At 25.3% G+C, this 24,200-nt stretch overlaps 17 protein-coding genes and 1 non-coding gene across 18 annotated transcripts, besides 42 other annotated features; 9 read left to right on the top strand and 9 right to left on the bottom strand.

Moving 5' to 3' along the window:
* Nucleotides 1-495: 495 nt before the first annotated feature.
* Nucleotides 496-530: a sequence feature (AT_rich).
* A 61-nt stretch (nt 531-591) lies between these two features.
* Nucleotides 592-694: a sequence feature (AT_rich).
* On the bottom strand, nt 649-1,389 carry CMU_042700 (uncharacterized protein; the record flags this gene model as incomplete). Its single annotated transcript, XM_002139509.1, has 1 exon — nt 649-1,389. One exon carries the CDS (start codon nt 1,387-1,389, stop codon nt 649-651), a length of 741 nt encoding a protein of 246 aa, XP_002139545.1.
* A 196-nt stretch (nt 1,390-1,585) lies between these two features.
* Nucleotides 1,586-1,652: a sequence feature (AT_rich).
* A 109-nt stretch (nt 1,653-1,761) lies between these two features.
* Nucleotides 1,762-1,785: a sequence feature (AT_rich).
* Nucleotides 1,786-2,112: 327 nt separating this feature from the next.
* CMU_042690 (uncharacterized protein) lies at nt 2,113-2,640 on the top strand (the record flags this gene model as incomplete). Its single annotated transcript, XM_002139508.1, has 1 exon — nt 2,113-2,640. The coding sequence occupies one exon, from the start codon at nt 2,113-2,115 to the stop codon at nt 2,638-2,640; it is 528 nt and encodes a 175-aa protein (XP_002139544.1).
* A 174-nt stretch (nt 2,641-2,814) lies between these two features.
* Nucleotides 2,815-2,854: a sequence feature (AT_rich).
* Nucleotides 2,855-2,958: 104 nt separating this feature from the next.
* Nucleotides 2,959-3,068: a sequence feature (AT_rich).
* A 907-nt stretch (nt 3,069-3,975) lies between these two features.
* On the top strand, nt 3,976-4,945 carry CMU_042680 (rhomboid family protein). Its single transcript, XM_002139507.1, has 2 exons — nt 3,976-4,207; nt 4,270-4,945. Exons 1-2 carry the CDS (start codon nt 3,999-4,001, stop codon nt 4,880-4,882), a joined length of 822 nt encoding a protein of 273 aa, XP_002139543.1. The 5' UTR covers nt 3,976-3,998; the 3' UTR covers nt 4,883-4,945.
* Nucleotides 4,946-4,956: 11 nt separating this feature from the next.
* Nucleotides 4,957-5,003: a microsatellite.
* Nucleotides 5,004-5,048: 45 nt separating this feature from the next.
* Nucleotides 5,049-5,109: a sequence feature (AT_rich).
* A 25-nt stretch (nt 5,110-5,134) lies between these two features.
* CMU_042670 (uncharacterized protein) lies at nt 5,135-5,608 on the bottom strand (the record flags this gene model as incomplete). The annotated part of the gene is made up of 1 exon (XM_002139506.1): nt 5,135-5,608. The coding sequence occupies one exon, from the start codon at nt 5,606-5,608 to the stop codon at nt 5,135-5,137; it is 474 nt and encodes a 157-aa protein (XP_002139542.1).
* Nucleotides 5,609-5,752: 144 nt separating this feature from the next.
* Nucleotides 5,753-5,788: a sequence feature (AT_rich).
* A 140-nt stretch (nt 5,789-5,928) lies between these two features.
* Nucleotides 5,929-6,453, top strand: CMU_042660 (uncharacterized protein; the record flags this gene model as incomplete). Its single annotated transcript, XM_002139505.1, has 1 exon — nt 5,929-6,453. The coding sequence occupies one exon, from the start codon at nt 5,929-5,931 to the stop codon at nt 6,451-6,453; it is 525 nt and encodes a 174-aa protein (XP_002139541.1).
* A 110-nt stretch (nt 6,454-6,563) lies between these two features.
* Nucleotides 6,564-6,608: a sequence feature (AT_rich).
* Nucleotides 6,609-6,620: 12 nt separating this feature from the next.
* Nucleotides 6,621-8,672, bottom strand: CMU_042650 (uncharacterized protein; the record flags this gene model as incomplete). Its single annotated transcript, XM_002139504.1, has 1 exon — nt 6,621-8,672. The coding sequence occupies one exon, from the start codon at nt 8,670-8,672 to the stop codon at nt 6,621-6,623; it is 2,052 nt and encodes a 683-aa protein (XP_002139540.1).
* A 114-nt stretch (nt 8,673-8,786) lies between these two features.
* Nucleotides 8,787-8,814: a sequence feature (AT_rich).
* Nucleotides 8,815-9,121: 307 nt separating this feature from the next.
* Nucleotides 9,122-9,640, top strand: CMU_042640 (uncharacterized protein; the record flags this gene model as incomplete). The annotated part of the gene is made up of 1 exon (XM_002139503.1): nt 9,122-9,640. The coding sequence occupies one exon, from the start codon at nt 9,122-9,124 to the stop codon at nt 9,638-9,640; it is 519 nt and encodes a 172-aa protein (XP_002139539.1).
* Nucleotides 9,641-9,716: 76 nt separating this feature from the next.
* Nucleotides 9,717-9,780: a sequence feature (AT_rich).
* CMU_042630 (DnaJ domain-containing protein) lies at nt 9,776-10,384 on the bottom strand (the record flags this gene model as incomplete). Its single annotated transcript, XM_002139502.1, has 1 exon — nt 9,776-10,384. One exon carries the CDS (start codon nt 10,382-10,384, stop codon nt 9,776-9,778), a length of 609 nt encoding a protein of 202 aa, XP_002139538.1.
* Nucleotides 10,385-10,422: 38 nt separating this feature from the next.
* Nucleotides 10,423-11,325, top strand: CMU_042620 (uncharacterized protein; the record flags this gene model as incomplete). Its single annotated transcript, XM_002139501.1, has 6 exons — nt 10,423-10,430; nt 10,504-10,539; nt 10,605-10,632; nt 10,709-10,764; nt 10,840-10,914; nt 11,007-11,325. 6 exons carry the CDS (start codon nt 10,423-10,425, stop codon nt 11,323-11,325), a joined length of 522 nt encoding a protein of 173 aa, XP_002139537.1.
* Nucleotides 10,774-10,821: a sequence feature (AT_rich).
* Nucleotides 10,954-11,003: a sequence feature (AT_rich).
* A 602-nt stretch (nt 11,326-11,927) lies between the features above and the next one.
* Nucleotides 11,928-11,955: a sequence feature (AT_rich).
* A 41-nt stretch (nt 11,956-11,996) lies between these two features.
* Nucleotides 11,997-12,031: a sequence feature (AT_rich).
* Nucleotides 12,025-13,632, bottom strand: CMU_042610 (calcium-dependent protein kinase, putative; the record flags this gene model as incomplete). Its single annotated transcript, XM_002139500.1, has 1 exon — nt 12,025-13,632. The coding sequence occupies one exon, from the start codon at nt 13,630-13,632 to the stop codon at nt 12,025-12,027; it is 1,608 nt and encodes a 535-aa protein (XP_002139536.1).
* Nucleotides 12,852-12,872: a sequence feature (AT_rich).
* Nucleotides 13,633-13,828: 196 nt separating the features above from the next.
* Nucleotides 13,829-13,865: a sequence feature (AT_rich).
* Nucleotides 13,866-13,886: 21 nt separating this feature from the next.
* Nucleotides 13,887-13,908: a microsatellite.
* Nucleotides 13,909-14,191: 283 nt separating this feature from the next.
* Nucleotides 14,192-14,214: a sequence feature (AT_rich).
* A 655-nt stretch (nt 14,215-14,869) lies between these two features.
* Nucleotides 14,870-14,911: a sequence feature (AT_rich).
* Nucleotides 14,912-15,045: 134 nt separating this feature from the next.
* On the top strand, nt 15,046-16,140 carry CMU_042600 (uncharacterized protein; the record flags this gene model as incomplete). Its single annotated transcript, XM_002139499.1, has 2 exons — nt 15,046-15,088; nt 15,206-16,140. 2 exons carry the CDS (start codon nt 15,046-15,048, stop codon nt 16,138-16,140), a joined length of 978 nt encoding a protein of 325 aa, XP_002139535.1.
* Nucleotides 15,116-15,145: a sequence feature (AT_rich).
* Nucleotides 16,141-16,198: 58 nt separating the features above from the next.
* Nucleotides 16,199-16,241: a sequence feature (AT_rich).
* Nucleotides 16,240-16,770, top strand: CMU_042590 (uncharacterized protein; the record flags this gene model as incomplete). The annotated part of the gene is made up of 1 exon (XM_002139498.1): nt 16,240-16,770. The coding sequence occupies one exon, from the start codon at nt 16,240-16,242 to the stop codon at nt 16,768-16,770; it is 531 nt and encodes a 176-aa protein (XP_002139534.1).
* Nucleotides 16,762-16,806: a sequence feature (AT_rich).
* On the bottom strand, nt 16,802-17,596 carry CMU_042580 (tRNA (uridine-2'-O-)-methyltransferase protein, putative; the record flags this gene model as incomplete). Its single annotated transcript, XM_002139497.1, has 1 exon — nt 16,802-17,596. The coding sequence occupies one exon, from the start codon at nt 17,594-17,596 to the stop codon at nt 16,802-16,804; it is 795 nt and encodes a 264-aa protein (XP_002139533.1).
* Nucleotides 17,597-17,620: 24 nt separating this feature from the next.
* Nucleotides 17,621-17,683: a sequence feature (AT_rich).
* Nucleotides 17,684-17,900: 217 nt separating this feature from the next.
* Nucleotides 17,901-17,935: a sequence feature (AT_rich).
* Nucleotides 17,936-18,085: 150 nt separating this feature from the next.
* Nucleotides 18,086-18,110: a sequence feature (AT_rich).
* Nucleotides 18,111-18,315: 205 nt separating this feature from the next.
* Nucleotides 18,316-18,486: a sequence feature (AT_rich).
* A 230-nt stretch (nt 18,487-18,716) lies between these two features.
* Nucleotides 18,717-18,832: a sequence feature (AT_rich).
* A 411-nt stretch (nt 18,833-19,243) lies between these two features.
* On the top strand, nt 19,244-19,654 carry CMU_042570 (uncharacterized protein; the record flags this gene model as incomplete). The annotated part of the gene is made up of 1 exon (XM_002139496.1): nt 19,244-19,654. The coding sequence occupies one exon, from the start codon at nt 19,244-19,246 to the stop codon at nt 19,652-19,654; it is 411 nt and encodes a 136-aa protein (XP_002139532.1).
* Nucleotides 19,655-19,722: 68 nt separating this feature from the next.
* CMU_042560 (flavoprotein) lies at nt 19,723-20,379 on the bottom strand (the record flags this gene model as incomplete). Its single annotated transcript, XM_002139495.1, has 2 exons — nt 19,723-19,980; nt 20,056-20,379. 2 exons carry the CDS (start codon nt 20,377-20,379, stop codon nt 19,723-19,725), a joined length of 582 nt encoding a protein of 193 aa, XP_002139531.1.
* A 14-nt stretch (nt 20,380-20,393) lies between these two features.
* Nucleotides 20,394-20,435: a sequence feature (AT_rich).
* Nucleotides 20,436-20,699: 264 nt separating this feature from the next.
* On the bottom strand, nt 20,700-20,771 carry CMU_042550. Its single transcript has one exon. It is a non-coding gene; the product is annotated as a tRNA-Glu (tRNA).
* Nucleotides 20,772-20,789: 18 nt separating this feature from the next.
* Nucleotides 20,790-20,817: a sequence feature (AT_rich).
* A 69-nt stretch (nt 20,818-20,886) lies between these two features.
* Nucleotides 20,887-20,907: a sequence feature (AT_rich).
* Nucleotides 20,908-20,973: 66 nt separating this feature from the next.
* Nucleotides 20,974-21,017: a sequence feature (AT_rich).
* A 285-nt stretch (nt 21,018-21,302) lies between these two features.
* Nucleotides 21,303-21,368: a sequence feature (AT_rich).
* Nucleotides 21,369-21,383: 15 nt separating this feature from the next.
* Nucleotides 21,384-21,675: a sequence feature (AT_rich).
* A 20-nt stretch (nt 21,676-21,695) lies between these two features.
* Nucleotides 21,696-21,741: a sequence feature (AT_rich).
* A 67-nt stretch (nt 21,742-21,808) lies between these two features.
* Nucleotides 21,809-21,838: a sequence feature (AT_rich).
* A 130-nt stretch (nt 21,839-21,968) lies between these two features.
* Nucleotides 21,969-22,003: a sequence feature (AT_rich).
* Nucleotides 22,004-22,140: 137 nt separating this feature from the next.
* Nucleotides 22,141-22,163: a microsatellite.
* Nucleotides 22,164-22,230: 67 nt separating this feature from the next.
* Nucleotides 22,231-22,782, bottom strand: CMU_042540 (ADP-ribosylation factor 1, putative; the record flags this gene model as incomplete). Its single annotated transcript, XM_002139494.1, has 1 exon — nt 22,231-22,782. One exon carries the CDS (start codon nt 22,780-22,782, stop codon nt 22,231-22,233), a length of 552 nt encoding a protein of 183 aa, XP_002139530.1.
* A 732-nt stretch (nt 22,783-23,514) lies between these two features.
* Nucleotides 23,515-23,548: a sequence feature (AT_rich).
* Nucleotides 23,547-24,196, top strand: CMU_042530 (uncharacterized protein; the record flags this gene model as incomplete). Its single annotated transcript, XM_002139493.1, has 2 exons — nt 23,547-23,840; nt 23,930-24,196. 2 exons carry the CDS (start codon nt 23,547-23,549, stop codon nt 24,194-24,196), a joined length of 561 nt encoding a protein of 186 aa, XP_002139529.1.
* Nucleotides 23,861-23,923: a sequence feature (AT_rich).
* Nucleotides 24,027-24,049: a sequence feature (AT_rich).
* Nucleotides 24,197-24,200: the final 4 nt, after the last annotated feature.

Raw genomic sequence — 24,200 nt, 5'->3', positions numbered from 1 at the left:
TTTTACTTATGAGTATGTTTATTTTGTCAAATATCCTATATTTATTGGTTACATACCTAGTTCAAAGTCTTAGAGTGAAATATCATATATTTTGTTTTATATTTTAGCTAACTAAACTTAGAATATAATTATCTGCTATATATCTAATTATATACTCCAATTTATTAATGGTGTTAGATTCTAACAAAAATAATATTTTGCTATTGTCTTCTCAACTTATCTAGATTGCAACCTTCAAAGATAGGTGCAACATCAATTTGTAGTAACTGTCTATATGTAAAAAGGTAACCTTTACAAGAATATCCTCATAAAAAAGACTATTTAATATTAAAAAGTGTCTTTACAAATATTATATTTAAGGCAGAAAATTTGATAAAGATATTTAAATTCACTTTTACATCTAATTTACGTGATTCACAATAGGTATTATATGGATCTTAAATCTAGTATTTTAGATATTACAAGGTGATATTGAAAGGTACATATATTAACTAGATATTATAAAAATAAAGATTATTTAATATTAAAAACTAATACTTATTTGTACAGCAAAATTCATTATTATTTTAGTTGTAAAGTGCAATAAGTCCCAAAAAAATTTATTATACTAAAAAAAAGATTATTATATAACTAATAAATAATCCAAATTTATATTAATAACTTATTATAAATCATCATAAATAATAATTTAATACTAGATATTATCCATTCTGTAGTTAGATATATTGATAATAAAATAAACCAATCTGAAATAATATTCTTAATCAAAAATATACATTCGATGGTTCTCTTAGTATTACCAATTACATTTATTCTCTCTAAAATATTAGTTGATGAATATAGCTTTAAAATATGAAAATTTTCTGCAAAATTACAACTTAAATTAGGTTTACAATGAAATTCATCATCTTTGTAAGTAATATACCTATCAATCATCTTAAATCCCACAGGTTTCCAATAGTATAAAATAATTACATATTGGATTATAAGTAATTGTACTAATGAGAAGATATATATACCAGATATATTATTAAGTTTTATACCTAAATATTGGTGTTCATCACTAATAAAGTTATGAACTATATATAAAAGGAATCCTAAAAAAGAACATATAAATATACGCAATTGTTTAGAGTACATATACCAGAATTCTGGAAATGTTAGTTTAGTATTACAAGTTTTAACTGAATCCATAGAATTCATAAATCTGAATTCTTCTTCATCCATAATTTCCTCATTTCTATCTGTCTCCATTTCATCATATGTAGGACATATGAGTCTCATACGTACATTACTACTTCCTAGTAAGCGTTGTTTTCTAGCCTTTGCTTGCTTCTTCACAATACTAGACATCTCATCATTATCTTCTTTACATATTTCTTCAGTCATTTTTTAGTAAGATAATACATTAAAATATTAATCCCCACTTTTCCTTTTTTCTATAACCTCTTTATTCAATACTAGTGGAGTACATCCGTTTTTTTGTAATTTAGTTATATTAAGCGCTTTAGAAACAGTAGCTAGTAAATAAATAAACACATATTTACAATACTCTTCAAAATAAGGATATTAGGTATATACATTCATATATAATTTAATATATAATATATATAAGAATACCTTAGAAATTTTTAAATTTAAATTATTATTAACTACAATAGAACCCTTAGATATATTCTTATAATAGAATTTTATATATTTAATCCTAAAATAAATGTTATGAGTAATAACTTAATTATGATATATTACCAAAAGTACAAGATAATTTTTTAATAAAATTAAAATCCAAACTCCCCTTATAAATGAGAGTGTTGGAACTTCTTTCTAAATACTTATTAAGGTGATAATACTTCTTTAGCCCCTTAATTTCTTAAAATCTAAGTTTACTGAAATATTTACTATAAAATACTGCGATATATTTTTTAATAGAAAGGTTGTAAACGTATTACATATTCCTAGAGTCAGTAGAAAATAAAAAAATAAAAAAACAAATTTGAGTGATATCAATTAATAGTATTGTGTGTATTAGTGGTTTTATGAGCGCCAAGATGCATTAACACGCCAGGAATCTAAAATGTAATATTAGACTATTCTCTGACTGGTTAGTAAAGTATGTTTCTAAATATATTAAGATTAACACCACCTGGTGGTGGTCCTGCTCCATTAATAAAGAATAAGGCTATTAGGCAATGTTATGGTCTAATGTTTTTGAATATGTTTATAACTATATGGAGTATATTTTCAATATTATATAGTAAATTTTTAAACTCTCACTTCGGAACTGAAATATCTGCATATTTATCTGTAGTATTTGTAATGGGAAGTATAAGCTCTTATTTTTTTTCAAAACTTGGTTCACGTAAATATTCTAGTGATACAGAATGGTCAAAAATACTAATATTAATACTAATAATTAACTTAATACAATATGGAGCTATTGTTTGGGGATGTTGGATACTATATAAAGTATTTATGTCTAGACATTTAATTGGTACTAAAATGTACTATTATTTTATTTTTTCAAGATGGATGTATAGTACATTATTTTGCTTAACTGCACTATACTCATTTTCAGTTATTCTTACTTCACTTACTTATAGTCAATTATTAATATCTTTAGTGAATCAAAGGATATCGTAACCTTATAATAGTTAATATTTTAAGTATTACTGTCTAATATTTTAGATCTGTTACTTTTATTACCGTTTACATAGTAATATAATTTTCAATATCTTCATCCTCTTATTTAGAAATGATCAATTGTGCTTAAATATATAATGCTTAAAGAAGTAAGATATAAAACTAAAGAGAATCAAAATATAGATAATAATATTTATAAACTATTAAAAATATTGAAGAGTAAACCTTTACAAGGTCTCCAATTATTAACATTAGAAATAATTAGGACTATACTACCTTCTAAATTAATTAAACCTATAGATACTCCTTTACCTTTTGTATATTATATTAAATATTAGTTAATATTATTATTCAAGCTAATTTTGTTTGAATAGTAAATAATTTTAATATTTATTCTCATTCTAATTTTTGTTTTTTTTTTTTTAAATGTAAATTCTAGATTGGATAGATTAATATCAAGAAACTATAAAATTAAAAAATATTGAGATAGTCTCATAATATTTATTTAAATGGTAGGAAAACTCAGATTTGAGGTGGGGATGTAATTCAAGATGAAATTACAAATGAGGAATTACCTAAATGGATTGAGTTATTTATGAAATATTTAGTCAATACTCATTTATTTGATAACTCTACACATTCCAATCATATTCTCATTAACCAATATGATATAAATAGAGATATATTACCACATAAAAATGGTCTATTACATTATCCAAGAAGTTGCTGTATTATACTTGGATCGGATGTAGTTTTGAATTCTTGGAGACCACTTACAACTCTCAAATTATCAATAATAAATAATAAATCTATAAGACTATCAAATAAAGTGTTTATTTTTAGTATTTGTACCACATCGAAGTATATTTGTTTTTATAGATAAATATTACACAGACCTTTTACATGGAATATAAAACAGATAACTTTAAATTTGTTATTTGCATAATACTTTACAATATTATCTTTTATAATAGTTGCTAATATATAATAGATAATAATAACTTATGTGGAATTAATAAAGAATTTAAAAGCAAAATTACAAAAAGACATTTTAGAACAAGTCTTACTTTTCGATATATTGGAAAGGATCAAAGTTGAGATATATAGAACTCATATCACGGTACTATTACTAATATTATATGCCATTATATTATTTTATTTCTAAAGGATTATCCTAAATAATCCTCTATTTTCCTTTCTTTTTTCTTATTGTTGAATAAAAGCTAATATCTTAGAATCCTCATTAATAAGTATACTTGGCGCACAAAACCCCTGACCCTCTAGTATTGAAAAATTATTATTATAGAACTAATCATATTACACTAAACGTAAAATATTATGCTCTGAAATTGGAAATAATGTCTAATATACATCGATTATCTGATTATCAAAATCGCGGAGACATTATTAATTCATCTCAGGGCCAATCTGGATTAACTTTGAGATTTATTGACTTATTTTTTCCTGGTATAACATGGAAACATACCATTGTATGGATTAGTATAATACAAACTATTATTTATATTGCAACATGTATTGTAGGGTCTTGGGCATTATCTCCATCTGTGTAAGTTAAATATTAAAATCTTATTTTTGACTTATAATCTTTATTATATTCTAATTCTTTAGACCAACATTAATCAAATTCCAAGCAAGTGTACCTAAACTTATTAAGCAAGGACAAATATGGCGTCTTTTAATTAGCTTGTTTCTACATGCTTCTATATGGCATATCATATTTAACATATTTTTCCAGCTTAAATTGGCTATTTCGTGTGAAGATAAATATGGCAGAATTTTATGTCCTTCAATATACTTTATTACTGGAATAATTGGGAATTTATTTTCAGCTGCAATTAGAAACAGTTGTATTGTAGCCGTTGGTGCTTCTACATCTGGATTTGGATTAATTGGTACTCAACTAGCTGAACTAATATTATTTTGGCATATTATACAAAATAAAGAAAGAGTAATTCTTAATATATTATTATTTGGTATTCTTATGGTACTTATTACATGGGGAAATCCCACTTCTGCCGTTGACCATTGGGGACATACTGGAGGTTTCCTCACAGGACTTGCAATGGGAGTTTTTGTAAATTATAATTCTGAATCAAAACCTAAATGGTATAGAATTGCATTTGCTATTGCAGTATCACTTATTATAGGGCTCTTAGTTGGTCCAATTGTAAGAATCTGGGCCTTTAAAATGGCTTCTTGTTATTTCGTATTTGCTGTTTAGTTCTATATCTTATAACAGATCATGATATATTAAGTGCTGTTCTACTCATTTTAAATATATCAATGTATAATGGCTTCTTTTTTTTTTTTTTTTTTTTTTTTTTTTTTTTTTTTTTTTTTTTAATTTAATAATATAATCAATAACATTACACATTAATTATCTCTTGTTATTTATATTACTTTAATATTTCATAATAAATATGCAAAATATATATTGATTAATATATAGAAATAACTGGAATATTATCTAATATTATCTTACTTGATAGTATGGATATCTATATCTATCTGGTGTGTAAGATGCCATTGTAATTGCAAAGTCTACTGGAGATAAGTTCGGATCTTCTATTAATCTTCTTCTTCTTCTTTTAGAAGTTTTATAATCTTTATCCGGAACTATTCCTAGTAAACATACTGCTAAGCTAAATGCAATTACTCCCAATATTACTGCAATGACAATCAATATCCAAAAATACTGATTTCTAGCAGCATCATTATTAAAATTATTATTGTCATATATATTCAATTTAGAAGGATTTTCAGCTTTATTGCCAATTTCATATAGCTGTCGCGTTGTATCCATTGCACTCTTATTACTTCTGTACCACCCAAATGCTGCAAAAGGTATAAAGTATGATGGACCTCCTGAGAGAGTTGCCATAATTCCAGATTCAAGTGCACCAATTGAGCTAGCAATATTAACATAAGTTGAAGTACTACCATTCATATTTATATACTCAGTAATAAAATATAATAAAACTGTTTTATTATTACGACATTTAATATTGAGATCTATAATATTACAGGCGCTATTTCATATTTTGCCATTATGAAATTTAAGTTTGTAGTTATAAAATCTGAGTAACTCTTGAATATATGTAAATATTTTTTTTTTTTAATTATAAAAGATCCATATCCTTAATCATATAGTAATAAATTATTACAAGTAAATTTTTTAATGAGGAAAATATCCCAATTAACTTACAGCATATTTTTAATAATTTTCTCTCAAATATATTATTGATACCTTTCAGGTTTTAAATTAAAATGTATCTTTGTGTTCTATTTTGTTGTTTATCAATAATTTCATCAAATATTTTACAAGTTTATTGTCATGGGCAGTATAATCCACCTAATACAAATGATGAAGATTTACGACATTTCGGAAGTTTTGGAATGAGTCCTGGAATGGAATTTTATCATTCACATAGGGTATATGGTACGCCATTATTATTAGAAAACCAAGACTTTACATTGTGGATAATTCTCGCAATTTGCTGCGGTAGTGTTCTTTTTTTATCAATTGGTATCATTTTTTTATATCAATATATAAGACATGATCCTGAATATAGTGAAATGAAAAATGAAACCTATAATAATCCTTATTTTAATGAATTCCAAAAAATTTATGAAAATACTCCTATAAATAATATATATATCCCAACTAACCAGAACTTACACCACTATCAACCAAATTCAAATTTCCCTGTTGCAAGCTGTTGTAAGAATTATAATATTAACACTTGTATTCCAAATTCTAACAAATGTAATATTTGTTATACAAAATACTAGAACCAAATACCCACACATTATGTGTAAAATTATTTTTATAGGTAGGATTTATTGTAAAAGTTCATTGCCTTTGCAGCCAATTAAACATCATTCAACAAAAAATGAATTTCTTATATATTTTAAACTTTATAATCTTATATATATAAAATTTATTTCCAATCTAAATTTTATTTGATATTTCTTAACTTTCGTTTTAATTTCTTTTGGTCCTTATCTAGTATACTAATATTCTCATCACTTTCATCTTGTTTCACTTTTTTTTTTCTTGGATATAACAATCTAAGATCAATACCTCCCTTAATATTATCATCATTAATAGATCGTAACTTTACCATAAATTCGCCTTTGATAAATTCTTCATCTTCATTAGATTCATTATCTATTGAAGAAATTTCGATATCCTTATTGTTTGATAACATCAAAGTTGCTAAAAATGAACGGGATATCTGCCATTTTGGCAAACCCTCTACAATACTTGAAAATTTTACGCTGTCAATCCCCATACTTATAATTTGAGTTCTAATTTTCTCTATAATTTTTTCTCCCTCAGATTTAATATCAAAATCTGGTCTTTTATTTTGAATTTCCAAAATAGGTTCTAGGTATTCTGTCCAAGAATTTATGCGTGCATGTAAATTAGTCTTATGATCTTCCAAATCAAATTCACTAATTTTTTGATCATCTTCTATATTTCCTTGTTGAACATTACTAGTAATAAAATCTTCCAATATATGGTCATCTACCATATCTGCAGAGTATTGTTGAGAATCTTCGCATTCATCAATATTACAAATGTTTACATCTTCAAATTCGTTATTATTATCAAAGCAAATGTCATCTTTATTATCCTCAGTTTCACACAAAGATAAATCGTTAACATTAATATCACCTAACGTAGAATCTTTCTTTTTTGCATTTCCAAAAGATTGCTTCGAATAATACTTTCTCCAGGCAGTTATATTATTATGTATATCTACTTCTAAACTAGCTAATAGACAACTTTTGAACTGGTTCTGTATAATCAGTTTATCACTAAGTAATATTGGCTTTTTTAAATCACAAAAAAATGGAATATATTGATCTGATGAACAATTAATATCTTTTTCTTCTCTATATTGTGTTAGCCCCATTATATAAGAGCGAATACTGTATTTATTTATAAAATTAAGTATACCAGCCTTTTCTCCCATCTTTACTAATGATAAGGTATATGACTTAGTAGGAATTTTATATGATTTACCTTGTTTGATTGCTCTATCTCTTCCAATCTTTATATGTTCATCCATTAACTCCCATGGATCATTCTTATTTTTTTTTGTACCACTTATTACAGCCTCTATAGATTCTCCCTCCAGTATATTATTGCAAGTAATCACACCTTTTTCACTTATATCATTGTTACTTAAAGCTAAATCATCTTCAATATTATACTCCATGTCTATATTAGATTCAGTATATTCATTTATATTGTCATAGTTGCTAGTATTGTGAACATCTTTATTATAGTCACTACAATTTTCTTTAGAATTGGATACATTTTCACAAAAACTACTGTTATTTCCTAATAAACCAATATCTGATTCATCTAGAAATAAAGTAAATGTTGAGGGATCAATACGATAAATTGGTAGTGATATACATGACTGTGATACCCCAATAAGTGGTGAGCAGATTATATTTATACATTTCGATTCTCCCTTTATTTTGTCATTTAATTTCGTATCAAGTGAAATATTTAAATTTCTCCCAAATTGTAATAATTCCAATGGAACTGAAAAAATATTATCCATTAAGAACGCAGTACCTTTATTATTAGTTGGTTTTCGGATATACCCATTCATGTTTGTTGATTGTTCTATATTACAATTATTGATGGAGCTTGTACATTCCAATTTATTACTATTTCCCAAAGATAGTAACTTTAATGTCTCATATACTAAAGTATGTAAGTGCTCTATCTTCTTAGAATATATATTCGTTGAGTTTTGTATTATTAGTGCTGCTTCAGCAAAGTTAAATAATTGAGATGAACTATGAGAATTATCATTCATATTTTCTGTACTTTGACTATAGTTTATCTCATCTTCAAGAGTCTCTAGTACTGATAAATATTTCTCTAATTCTGCCGAAACATCTATATTCCAGTTTAATGAAAGATCTTTGCATTCTATAGATCTTAATAACGATAAGCTGTCACCAAGTTCGTTATTACATAGCATATCGTAATTCTCTCTATTTATATACCTATAATTTTTCCACTATTTTATTTACTAAAATAATTACACAAAATCTTCAAATCTTGCTATTTATCTTTATTCGTGGGGTTTTTTTCCTTTAAAAAAAAGAATATAAAAATTAAAAGAATACGGCGCCTTTAAATTTTAAATATCTAAACTCATCATAATGTGATAAAATATCATATATATAATTAAATAGCTACCTTTTAATTGAACAAGTCAATAATATTAGAATTACACTAAGATAAATAAAACCATCTATGAAATTTATCCAAAACTGTTGCAATTCTTCTTATGGATACTAAGTTATATTTCAGATCGTTACATGCATGCAATTACTTGCTGCATGTAAATATTGACACTGAAACTTTTCTTTATGATAAAACTATTTTATATAAATTAGACTCAATTTTTTACTTATTTTTTCGGTTATGGAACAAATTGATGAAAATAAGGTTAGTATTCACAAGGTATATGATAACTCGATAAACTCAAGAACCTATAACCTACCCCAATTACCAAAATTAGCAAGACTAGACTTAAATATAATTAGAAGAGAAAGAAACTCTAATAAGGAAAATAAATGTATGAAATTTAACTATGAAAATGAGGCTGTTTCCCAGTTAGGAGCTAGTATTACTAAAAAGAAAAGTGTAGAAGCAGTAAGAAATGAAGAAAGTGGTTTTAAGGCTAAACAAGAACCACCAAATGAGGATTATAAGACCTTTATGACTGAATCATCTGAACCAATGGATGAATTACACGAGATATCGAAATTTATCAAAGATTTCGAAGAAGAAAGAAATAAAGAAAGAAAAGATTTAGAAGATGATATAGTTAAAGTAAAACAAGAAATTTCAGAATATAAAGAAAAACTACTGGATTATTGGATTGAAATTACATTTCTTCGAACTCAACTTCTAAATTTAAAAGATGAAAGTAGTTCTTAACAGTTTTAATAAGAATTTTGTTAAAAATAAGCTAGTATAACTAATGTAAGAGCACTGGTGAATAAAAAAGATTACCATAAATTATTTTATATAATAAAAAAAGGTATTAAAATTATTTATTTAATAATATCTATTTTAATGTGATATCAAGATGACAATTGAACAAGTATCACATGGGAATAAATTGAAACCAACTTCAAGATCTTTCTTCTCAATAAAGATTGTATCACCACATCTACAGTCATAGTACATTACTCCTGAGTTATCTTGAAGACACTTTAACTGATTATATTTAATATTATAATGCCAAGAAGATGGATTAAATTTCTCTTTTTCACACTTTATATCATAATTCTTTCTTCTCTGAGGATCTTTTAGTAGACTGTATGCATCATATAAAGCATGATATTGAACAATTACATCCGAATATTCGGCATTTTTGCTGTTCTTTGTAATATCTAAATTAGTAGAATTCTTATTAATGTACTTGACTTTTTGATAAATACTTTTATCTGGATGAAATATACGAACAAGTTTTAAAAATGCTAATCGTATATCCCTATCAGTTGCATCTTTAGATACCCCCAATAAGGAATATGGATCTGACAACATTGAAGTATTTACTAGATTACTTTCTCTAAGGGTAATTATGTCAGGCGGTAACTTTTTGTCACCCATTACCGAAGCAGCGGCATATTTGTCTCTTGTAGGATATGGAATATAACATGTAAACTTAATTAACATCCTTTTTCCCTTCACCTTGTAAAGTAACAATAATTACTATGAACAGGTAAGAGCTATTTTAATACATATATAGTATTTAAAGATATATTACTATTCTTTATTGTAAATGCTTTTTATAGAGTGCCTTTATGTCTAGTTAATGAAGCTGTTGCAAAGTAAGTAAACTGAAATATAAGGCAAGTACTTACTATTTTAGCCAATAATATCTTTTTTTTATTAGGGCAAGGCTAAAAAAAAAAACGGAACAGGTAATATTTATTAGTACTGTATTAAATAGATCCTGAAGAGCAAATTTCATATACTATTTACTCTTCTATATTTTAGACCTTTGAAGGAGAAGGATTAACTCCAGAAAAAGAACCTGATAATATATATGATATGTAAGTTAGAAATAATATTAAAAATATTTTGAAATTATTCTATACTAAAATAATTTTGTTAACTCAATTTTCTAGATCAACATTACCCAATATGATTTTAATGCCTGGAATGTCTTCACCAGATACTATAGAAAAAATAAAAGAACTAGCGTAAGCCTATAAATATAAGGAAGCACTTTAATTTATCTGTATATATATATATATATAATACTTTTTATTATTAAACTTATTTATTATTTCAGAATTAAAAAAAGAGGATATTCGGCAAGTAGCACAAAAAAATATCAATATGACTCAGAATCATTAATTAATAATACAAATGTTACTCATAAAGATATATCTCCTGGTTCTGAGAATAATATTGAACATAATCAAGTTAGTAATGATGATAATATCACAAATCAAAGTGAGCATCTTGAAATAAATGAGACTGAGACTCAAAGTGAAGTACCCAATATTTGTGAAGATAAAAATACATTTGAAACTGACTTTGATAGGATCAGTAGTGAAGGTTCAATTGCTGATGAAGGCTTTATAGCGAATAATAATATAACTAGATAAAGTCTTGATTAATTTTCAAGAATTTGTAATAGAAAGATGTTTAGTAAATATCTAGCTAGTAGTATAATTTTTTTTTGTGAAAATAATAAATTAGATATCACGAAGTACTACGAAGGAATTATATTGTCATTCATTAACAAAACAAAATACACAAATTATTGAGACCAAAGTGCAGATAAGTATACAAGTATTGATTTATATGGTTAATATTACCTTATTCATATCTTAATTGAAGTTAATAAAACAAAAAGTCAAATAAAATATATGCTTTAACTTATCTTTACCCATCTATCATCTCCAAAAAGTGGTTTGGTAGTTAGAACAATATTTCTAATTCTGACAGTGAATTGGTTATTCTATTAAACTGAATACTTGAAATTATTTTATATATTATCCAAAAGTATATTTTTTAGCACTTTTTTTTATTTTACAAAAGGATCTTCTTTATAACTATATCATCTCAATTTGAATATATATAATAGTTTTTTATAACCCTATTCAAAGGTTATAAAAGACATAATTTAATATTAAAGATTTGTATATCAAATATATTCAATAAGATAATTTATTTGGAATTTACTTAGTGTCTATATATCCACCAGTATAATTATTTTTTATTTATTAAAAAATCCATTGCTAATTTCTAGATATTTACTGGCACTTCGCTTACCTAAAAAAAAAAAAATACATCAATTTTATTTAATTAGAACATGGAACAAGATTTTGCAACATTTCAACAAATTCATTAAAATCCACTCCTCCATCATTATTCTTATCAACTTGCTTTATAATCTTTTTTAATTCACTCATCTCTATTTTGTCGTCCTCTTGAGAAAATAATCTAAAAAGTTCTTGAGTTGAAATTTTACCAGACCCATCCTTATCAAACATCTGGAAAGCTCTTTCCATTCGCTCTTTACTTAATAAGACATTTCTATCAATAGCACAAGTGACAAATTCTGAATATCCAATAGATCCAGATTTATCCATATCTAATAATGGCATCAAACTATCTACCTGTTCTTCAATATTTATATTACTAAAATTTGTACTAGTACGGTTATTAGATAGGGAATCAATATCTTTAAGTCTAACAAAATCTTGATAACCCCTAATAAGCTCATTTCTATCCAACATCCCATCATTATTAAGGTCTAATTTTCTAAAAATATCTGTAAGTTTTTTTGTCTCTTCATGAGTTGTCAGTCTACTAGCCATATATAATAATGCTGCTTGTGCAAGCTTTTTTTCAGCTTGAAAGTGTTGTATATTAGTCATTGCTGACTCTAAAGAAGGTAAATCATCAATTGATGGGGATTCTATTGCATACTTTTGTATCCATGAGTGTTCAAGGCACTGAGCAGCTGATATTCTAAGTGAGGGATGAAAAGTGAGCATCTTACGAATAAGATCCTTTGCCTCTTCAGAAACACTTTTCCACTGTGGTAAATCAAAGGCATATTTACCAGTTTCAACACGTTTAAGAATATCATATTCATTTCTTCCATAAAATGGTGGAGTACCAGATAATAATATATATAAAATTACACCCATTGACCAAATATCACATTTTTCATCATAAGTACCCCTTAAAACTTCAGGAGCAATATAATATGCAGTTCCAATTCTATCTCTCATCTTTGTATTCGGTTGGAAACAAGTAGACAAACCAAAATCAATTACTTTAATATCACAATTCTTTTCTTTTGATTGTAATAAAATGTTTTCTGGTTTCAAATCTCTATGTACAATACTATGTTTATGCATATATGTAACTCCAGAAAAAACTTGTTTAATTATCCTAGCTGCATCTATTTCACTAAACCTTTTTCTTTTAATAATCTCATCAAATAATTCTCCACCTGTATATAATTCACTTACAATATAGTAACTATTAGAATCCTCCAAAATTTCAAATAATTTCATAATATTTGGATGATCTAATTTCTTAAGTAGATCAACTTCTTTCAAAATAGTGCTGGTATCTTTATTTTTTGCATTCTGTTTGTTAATAACCTTAACAGCATATTCCGTACTTGTTACGCGATCTTTACACTTTATAACTTCCCCAAATGAACCTTTACCTAACAAACATATTATACTATATTTTTCAGCAAATGATCCACTTCCACTCTGCACAAACATACCAGTACTTACACTACTCCTCTCAATACTAGATATACGACTCTGATTCATAACAGCCGTTCCACCTGAAGTCTCATCTATTACTTTATGTACTTCATTTTCAGATATTTCTGCTTTATTACGTAATTTTGCACTATATTGACTTGAAGATGATCCGCCCATTAAAGTTTTTATAATATTCCTTTATCTTTTAAGTTGTGATAGTCAAATTTGCACACTTGACCGGTTAGTTCACTACTTCAGACCTATTCCTGCATCTTGAACGTACCATGTCTTATCTTGCGTATCTGGCAAATAGACAGATATTGTCATTGATTTCATAGGAATGTATATTTATAATTAAGTCTATAAATGAACCAATATATTAACAAATACTATTTAAATTATTATTTAAACATATCTTGAAGAAAATTTAGTTTTTTTTTTTTTTTTTTTTTTAAAAAAAAAGAAGTGACTCACTAGAACATTGTATCAAGAGTTGTGAAGTTTAAAGATGCAGCTTATAGTATTAACTACTTGAAGTTATCAGTTTATTTCTGCCAGAATTAAGCTATTATTTGTAATATACTTACAATTTATATTTACAAATGTCCAGCTTTCTTTTAAATCAGAAATATTATACCAGATTTATAGATTTTTTTTTCAATAACATGAATATTATCAGGCATCCTTTACTATATGTATATATTTATATATTCACTGACAAGATATTTAACCCAAGATATTATTATTTAAATATATATTGAAGTTAATTACTTATACTTTTCCTTTTTCTTTCTTTATTTGGGAAGAGATACAAAAAAAGAAGAAAAATAAATACTCCACTATAAAAAGATCTAGCTGTTTACTAGATAATTTTCATTTGTAAATTTACTTTTTTGAGAGTTATATTACCTTAGCTATTAATGTGTACTTTTTTTTTTTGTTTGAATTTAATGTTACTATTAAACTTTATTCAAGATATTCTAGTGCATGCATATGTCTAGTATACACACTTCAGGCGCCAATATTTGCTAAGACTAAGAAATATTATAAATAAATAGCTAATTTGTTAGAATGAAGTTAATTATTCTAAGATTAAATAAAGTCGAAAAGGGGCTAGTATAATCTATTAGATTTAATATAATCAAGTATATATAGCAGAGTATGAATAATTAATCTATTATATATTGTTGATATTTATATAGGACTAATTCCAATACCAATATTATATTAGTTTAATTGATAAGACGATTTATAAATACTATTATTAACTAAATATTAGGATAAATTAATATTGTAATTAGCTCTAGATTTTATTTAATAGTTTCTCTAATTAAATTTTGCTTATTATATTCAAATTTATATTGTATTATTATCAGTTTCATGCGCATGCAAATACCAGTAACATAACTACAACTTTTTTTTTCTTTAATTAATTTAATAATTATGTTTAAAAAATCACTATTATACCTTGTGATATAAATATTATAAAAAGAAAGTATTTACTGTGTGCGTGTGTTTGGCCACTTCTGTGATAATTAGAAATTGGGATGTATAATTTTAAGGTATAAAAAGACAAAAAAAAAAAACAAAATGACTGGTAGAAATTTGGTGATATTCTATATAATAACTTTATGTAAGTCTCTTTAAATATGTACCTTAGTATTTAAAAAAAATAGTATAAATTATAATACTCATAGTATTGATTTGTTTAAGATCTTTATTTATATTTATTTTTGCTTATAATCTTTAGATCTAAATTTAATTTCAAAGATACTATGTAAACCAATTAAATATTCAATATGTGGTAAATGGGAAACAAAGGAAAGGCGTGGAGGTTTAAGTAATAAAGATGATATAAATATATCTGGATGCCAATGGATTGGATGTCATAGAATACATATTAGAGAGAGTAGAAAGTACGCAATTACCCCAAGAAATATTGTCGAATTTACTAGATATGAATATAACTCAACTACAGGATGTGAACCTGAAAATTTTAGACGGCTAATTATGGCCAATGGAATATGGGAAGTTAAAGATGAGTCAAAAAGTAAAATTAAAATAATATGGAAGAAAATTATAATCCGTACAAAGCCTAATAATATAAATATTTTAGATGATATCAAGAAAACAAATTGGAAATATAAATCGATTGATCCAGAATATTTTTTGAATTTAAATTTACTGAATACATGTATAAAATATGCAGGATTAGCAAATAATTACTTTTTTGAATCATATAATTCATCAACAATTACAGTTAATGGTCAAACAATAAAAGTTAGTAATGAACCAATGATTATAGATAATATTGAGCAATCTAAAGCTGAAGAAGCTTTATTACGTAATTTGACTGGATATAGTGGAAATATAATAACAGATAAGTTACCTCAAGAAGATACACTTGAAGACAAGTGGGCATTTTTCTTTAGATATGCAGAACCATGGACTAAAAATGTTTGTAAGTGGGAAGAAATTAGAGAGTTTTGCTCAAATTTTCCAGTTGAAGATAATAATAAATGTATAACTTATGAATTAGAACACATTATAAATAATACTTCTTCATCATTAAAACTACCTTTATATCCATTTAAACCAGAAATGGCAAATACAGATATGATTGAATTTTATCGGTTTAGAAAATGTAAAGAAAAAGAAAATGATATTATTTATCAAGATAAGTAATTTTGTATAAACATAAAGTTTAGCATGTAAGGTAAATCTTAAATATTGGCGGATAAAGAATTTTTTTTCTTATTTATATAGCATTAATTATTTTAAATAATGGAAAGTGATTATGAAGAGAGTATTTTTGGTCATGATATATCTTTTAGTAAGAAGAGTGTAGCAAAACGTCTTGGAATACAAATTAAACCATCTGTTAAGTATAAAAGTGTGCAAAAGGAATTAACGAATAATGAAAAAACTTTGATTGAGCTAAGTAGCAGTAGTTCAGAAGATGATAATAAAGAAGACAATATAGATAATTCACTACCTAAGGAATATGGCTCACATGCAACGTCAATATCTTCTTCATCAGAAACATTAAGAGTGAATGTAAAGGTGTATACTAGACAAGGTGCAGATATAACTGTGATAAAAACATTAATAGTTACATTATATAGAAGCGATTTAATAATGAAATTAGTTACATTTATATCTAATAACTTATTACCTATGGTCAAAATAGAAAAAATCAAGGTTTTTTTTGATGGAGATTTATTAAACTATTCAGATAACTTTAACTCTATAGGGATTGAAGATAATGAACAACTAGATGTAAAAGTTCCATTTGAATGCACATGGAAAATTTAAAATATATAATATAATATTAATAATTGAATTATTATTGAATTCCTCTATTTGAATTTATATTCTTTTCATATGGAGCATTTATTGGTGGTTGTACTGGTTGTAATGGGGCTGAATAATTTGTTTCATAAGTTCTGTCTGGATCATTAATAGATAAATCACCACAAGCAATAAATGGGACACTAAATGGATCAGAAATTAGATCTCTTGTTAATTTCGCACTATTAAAATTTCTACATACAATAAATGCTTCAAGACTTGAATTTCTGGAACTAGCAGGTTTACAACAGTCAACATATTCAAAATAATAAAACATTTGTTGATATATGAATGCAATATTTTCACCTCTAAATATCTTAGCAACAAATGACCCACCATCACAAAGTAATTTAGTTGTGATACTTAATGCAGATAATAATAATTGATTTTGTATAAATTCATCAATATCATGAAACCCTGTAACATCTGGTGCACCATCGCATAATACCAAATCAGCTTTTTCTCCCCCAAAATAATCAAGAATAATATCAACTGTATTCTGTGATGTAATATCACCTTTTATTATATTAACACCTTCTATTGGAGCCATATCTTGTAAATCAACAGAAACAATTAATGCGTTATTATTTTCGTTGCAATTTAATTTTTGAGATAAAACTTGACTCCAACTACCAGGAGCAGCACATAAATCTACAGCTCTATTTACCCCCTTAAAGATTGGATAATATTGATCAACTTGCAATAATTTATATGCAGATCTTGCACGATATCCTTCTTGTTTGGCTCTTCTATAATATATATCTCTTCTATCACGGCTAAGTTTCCCCATATATTTGAATAAAACCTTAAAGAGAAAAAATATTATTTATCAAGTTAAATATTTTAATATATTAACCTTATATATTTTAATTTATTACGCTACAATTGATATTATTACTAAATAAACCCAATTTTAAGATAATATTGTTGCTTTTATATAAAGCGGTCAGGAAAAATCGGGGCTAATTGTATTGATAATAAGCAATTTAACATAAAAAAAAAAGATCAAGTACAATGTAAAATATATACAATACCATTCTCTAACTAATATATAAATATTTTCTGTATATTCTTAGCAAATCAAGCTATTACAGTTATAAATTATACAATATTATTTAAATATTTTATAGTACAAGAAAAAAGAAATTTATATACTACATTAAATTCATCTTAAAAACATTAACGCAATAAGTATATATACTGTGTAATATTATAAAGGATATTATTGAAGTAAGTTCTGAAGATTAAATATTATACGAAAATTAAGTAAGTATTTGTCATAATAAAATTAAATATTTATATTACTAATGACATCTTATTGATCTTTATGAAGAAAAGATCACAATTTCTAACTAAAATATATTTGGAAAAGATTCACCTATCAAAGTTATTTATCGAACTTAATGTCTAATTTAACCGAAATATCAATAGTAAAATAAAGTATACTTATTTACTTACCAAATATTTGAGAATATTTTATTAGGGTTATTTCAATATTAGATATATCTGAATTTTATATATATAAATTAATTTCAAATATATCATTAACTTTAAAAATATTATTTCAATATATTATTACATAATTGTTTACAGAATCAAAATTCAAATAAAAGATTTTGTCTCTAAATATTATAATTACAATCATATATAATATTAGAAATATCATATTTATATAAAAAAGAAGTAAACGAAAAACTTATTCAAATATAATGATTAAGTTATATTAATAATAATATGCAGCTATTTACTCTTTATTAATATTTTTGATTTAAGGATATTAATATTGCAGGAATCTACAGTATAAAGCCTTTTATAATATTAATGCCATATATAAATCTTATTTTTCATTTTAATCAATTATAATACATTGTGATATTAGATTAATTTATAGTCTAAATTTACCAATTGTGATATAAAGATTAAAAAGAAAAATGTAAATATTAATTTAAATAATCCAAAAATACTAGTATTTCATTATACAGTTAATATTATCTTTTCATATTAATCTAAATAATATATATAAAAAGTAAGAATTCCAGATATTCAGAGAAATTCCAATGACAATCTATAAGATTTAGGTTTCTTCAATATACCCTTAATATATTCTCGTAAAATATATGTAATAATTAGTTATACCAGTATTTTACTATAAATCTTGTATATAATTAGATATACTAAAAATTCACTTATTTCATAATTTACTAGTAAATACTTATTTAATAGATAAATTAAGTACAAAATCTTTAATTGGTTTATCTAAAAATTTTCTTAAATTATTGCAAATTTATGCGTAAGACAAGGCGGATCATGCGAAAAGTATAGGTATCGAATACTTAAGTAATGTAATTGGTGAATAAATTTTCTAACATTAAGTAGAAATTCTGTAAATAATATACATTAGCAATAAAATATATCTTTGGAAAGATATCCACTAGAAATGGTTAATATTAAATCACCGAAGAAAGATATTTCGGTTTTTTTCCAGTGCTTAGCTCCAAAACCTGAAGAGGTATTAGAAGATATTGTATTTCATCCAGATTCAGTTATACTTCCACCTGTTTCAGCAGTTCCATTTGATTATTATCCATATTCTCCATGTTATAAGTATCCGGAAGTTACATGTAGTTACCCTTTTGTTTCTTCACCACCATATGCTGTTCATTATATGACTAATTTAGGAGTTCCTAGTATCTTCCATCCTTTAGATATCAGCCCAGAACAGAGAAAAAATGTATTTCAAAGGAACATTGGTAAAAATAGACATATTCATGTAGAAAAAGGTGAAGAAAATTTGGGAAAGTTCTGGTCGGCAACTTATCCACAACGACCAGTGGGTTGTATGGGATAATTACATAAAATTTATCAAAATTAAATTAGAAATATCTATTAGCAACTTAAGGAAGATAATTTATTATTTTATTCCTTTTCTTTATTGAAAACTCTTTTATTAATAATAGACAATAGATAATCTACTATATAATTAACTGTTAGTAATGCTCCAAGCCCTTCTTCACCACAGGCTAATTCTTTGTAAATTGGTTCAACTATTATGAAACCAAAAGTTTTTAGTCTATTAATTTGAATATCTGTTATTGGATGAGACCACATCATTGTATTCATAGTAGGAAATACAATGATAGGCTTTGAGAAGTCCCATGCTCTAGCTATATTTGTCTAAAAAAGTGTACAAATAATTTTTAATACATGATAGGAGAACAATTTTAATAATAGATTGACTTCTCAACTTACCAATAGATTGTCACATAGACCATTAGCTAATTTCCCCAGTGTATTTGCTGATAATGGTAAAATAATAAACATGTCTGCCCATTTCCTTAGTTCTATGTGAATAATTGGATCTCCTTTAGATTTCCAATTAAGTTCTTCCTCATCACTTATAATATTCATATAAGTTGAGTTAAAAAAGTGAGTTGAAGATTTTGTGACTACAATTTTGGTGATGATTTCAATATTAAGTTTCTTAGCAGAGTTAGTTAATAACTTGATAATATCTTCAGTTTTAATTGCAGCTACGCTTCCCGATATTCCGACTAGAAGATTATACTGAATCATTTATGAATATCAAGTATTTTATTATCAAATTATACTAAAATTAGAATTATTTTAAAGGAATATTGTCAATATAAAAAAAGAAAAAAAAAGTTAGAATAAATGCAGAATTGCTCTAGACATTAAAATTAATACTATAAATTTAGTGGAAAAAGGAAGGACATACTCCAGAGGATTGTCGAGCACAGTTCAGCACTGCCCCCCCTCCATAACTCCGAACATAACATCCCTCCGGTGCTTTGGGTTACAGGAGATGATGACCTCTATAGTTGCCTGCTGGCAAGACAGACAGGACTTCTTCCCCCCTAAGCCCAAGCTAATTACTCCCACGCCGGGAATCGAACCCGGGTCGCCCGGGTGAAAGCCGAGTATCCTAGCCCCTAGACTACGTGGGATTACATACTCTCGCCCTCTAAATAAATTAATATTATAACTATATAAGTGCCTTAAAAAGGTCAGATATTATTATTAAAATAGGCTCTAAAAAATAAACTCCTTTTTTAAAAAGGGTAATATTTTATTATTATTATACTATATGTGTAAGGTTTAGTATGATACTTGTGAAATATTAGAAATACTAATTTTAGCTTAAGTTACTTTTTTTTTAGTTATAATATCTTTTATAATATCTATTTATAATAGTTAATCCTGCATTCTGACAAATTCTATTAAAAAGGGGAGTTTTTATACTCTAAAATTTTTATCTATGTATCCATTTATTAAAGAAACTATCTTTTTATTTCACTGTTTAGCTATTTTAAGATATTAAGTGATAGGCTGTGTATTTATACTCAATTTATTATAAAAAGTATTATTTAAACAAATAGCTAGCTTAAAATATATTGTAATTAGATAAATATTATTGTATAGTATATAGTCCTATTTTTATTTTTAGCTTTATAATACCTTGAAGATAAAAGTAATCGATAAATACTAATAATATATTATATAGTTCTAGTAAAATATAAAAATATACTTTTAGATTAATTATAGAGATATTGATAAACTATTTATTTAAGTAAAGAATTTATTTATATTTATTTGTATAATATATATTAGAAGAATTAATTAAAATGTTTTATAAAGAAATTTAAAAGACTATTCAACATTACTTTTTATTATTATTATTACTTAGGGTATTTTTAATATAATACCTAAAACAACAAATAAGAATAATAAATTTGCCAAAAAAAAAGTTTATATTTTCAAAACTCAATTATTAATTATTTCTTTAATATTTTATTTTATAGGTTATAAATATTTAAAATATTACCTAATAATATATTTGATAAAAATAATCTTTTACAATAAAATCTACCTTTAATTTATACTATATACTATAATTGATTATAATTTATTTAAAAACTCAAACCTGATCTAATATTTGTATAATTTCAGAAGTTTCTCTATTAATAGAAACCTTCTTTCAATCATTATTAAATTTTATCTTAAATTAAATAAAGAATCCTTAATATTTATTAAGGTATAAGGTATTTTGACAATATAAGATAATATACCAAGTATATAATAGAGATCATCTCTTTAAAGAAAAGTATTAGTAACAAAATCTTGGCAACTATTAGATTTTTTCCATAAATAAATATTATTATGGATATTTATTTATAAACTATTCCTAATTATTTCTCTTTTTTTAAAGTTAAGATACTAACAATTTACAATACTATATCTCTTATTACTATTCCAAAAAAAAAGAAAAAATAAATCTCATATCTTTTCTTAAATTCATAGTTTAATTATTTTGCTTTATTATTATTATTACTATTATTTTTCTTTTTATAAAAGAGAATAAATTAATAAACATTAGTTATCTAAGCTACATTAAAATTAGTACTTCTAACTACTACTTTTTGATGCTAAAGTCCTTGATAACCAATCAAGACCTTCATACAAACCATCACCAGATGTTGCACATGTAGATTGAATGTACCAATGTCTATTCCGAATATTACTTAATTGAAGTTTCTCTGTAACATCAGTAGCACTCATAGCATTTGGTAAATCTTGCTTATTTGCAAATACTAAGAGGGCAGCATCACGTAATTCATCTTCACTAAGCATCCTTGCTAATTCATCTCTCGCATCATTAATACGTTCTCTATCATTACTATCAACGACAAAGATTAAACCATCAGTATTTGAATAATAGTGTCTCCATAATGGTCGAATCTTATCCTGACCACCTACATCCCAAACTGTAAACGATATATTCTTATATTCAACAGTCTCAACATTAAACCCAATTGTTGGTATTGTTGTCACTACCTCACCTAGCTTTAGTTTGTATAAGATAGTTGTTTTACCAGCAGCATCTAACCCAACCATTAGAATTCGCATATCCTTCTTACCAAATAAATTTCTCCATATCTTTGTTAATGCTAGTCCCATCGTTTAACAAACCTTAAAATAATCAAAAAATCTAATCTTCCAAATTTTTTATTTCTTTAGAGACGACCTATTTTATATACTCAAATTGACATTTATATTAGATAGCCCCACAAGCGCTGATATGTCTCTCTCGTGTAGTACTTAGTACTATACACTCACTCGCAATTATTATTAGTCACATTGATATATTAAATTAAATATCTGTACAGATAATATACAGAACAAATCTCTTAAAAGTCTGAATCTGAATCTTAAGAAAAACCAGAGGATCTAGTTAGGTTTACTAGTTGATAACAATAATAAACTAATACTTAGATATTTAGTAGAATATAGATACACATGATCTAAATTTTTTATTATCAAATAGTATCCATACTTTCTCCTATATAAGATATCAAAATATTAGTGTTAATTTATGTATTATTTATTCTATATCTCTACTAGGGAAGATAACCATAATATTGGGATATTTAGTATTATCTAAGTCTATATTATAAACAATATTTATAAAAAGAAAGAGTATTAAAACTATACCAACAATAATATTACTTTATTTTTCTTTTAGTAATATTAATAAGGAACCTTAGGGTTTTATAAGTATAAAGAAAAAAAGTGTATCATATGGCGCCATGTTTGTTTTGGCGCTATAGGGTGCACTTTTTTTTATTGATTTTTTGTTTTGACCTATATAATGGCATGAAAAGTAGTAACGTAAGATATAAAATTAATGGGATTAAATTTTTGTAATATAAATTAATTAAAAAATGATTCAAGGAATATTAAATTATTGGTACTCTAATGGTGCTAATAACTATAGTGGAATTGAATCAAAAAGTGATACTGAATCTAGCTTAGAGAGTGAAACAAGTAGTGATAGTATAGATGAAAGTCATACATTAAATTGGGGATTTTTAGATTATGTTGAACATCTTCTTGTAGTATCAAGGTCTATGGAGGCTTCATCTGAATTGAACTCTACAAATAACCCTATATTTCAAAGTATATGGTCTAAAATAGATGATAGAGCTAATTTATTACATAGATTAATGTTACATAAGGTAAGTATAGAAATTTCAACTATATAAATACTAAAGATAATTATTTGAATAATTTTTTTTTATTTTCTCTTATATTATATATTGAATAGGCTGAAAAAATATATAAGAAAGGTATCAAGACAGTGAATATTAGGAATAACCAAGATATATTAAGGAATATACAACAATATTATTTTAATATTCAGGTTAATATTAAATTATTAAATAAACCGGAATTTAGTAATACAGAAATTAAAAAGATTGATTTAAAGACACTCATAGTTTTAGATTCAGAAAATTGCCAACAATTTGAAGATAAAAAGTCAAATAAAATAACAGCTATTGAAGCTATATATATAGAAGCTGCTAAATGTTAATTAG

Source organism: Cryptosporidium muris, genomic scaffold, assembly GCF_000006515.1.
Source record: "Cryptosporidium muris RN66 scf_1106632373453 genomic scaffold, whole genome shotgun sequence".
Taxonomy (NCBI): Eukaryota; Apicomplexa; class Conoidasida; order Eucoccidiorida; family Cryptosporidiidae; genus Cryptosporidium; species Cryptosporidium muris.
Note: the sequence above shows the minus strand (reverse complement) of the source record. Positions and strands in the feature narration are given on the sequence as shown.

Coding starts and splice junctions, on each gene's coding strand:
- CMU_042680 (XM_002139507.1), top strand. CDS start 3,999: ATGTCTAATATACATCGATTATCTGATTATCAAAATCGCGGAGACATT. Junction 4,208..4,269: donor TGGGCATTATCTCCATCTGT/GTAAGTTAAATA, acceptor CTAATTCTTTAG/ACCAACATTAATCAAATTCC.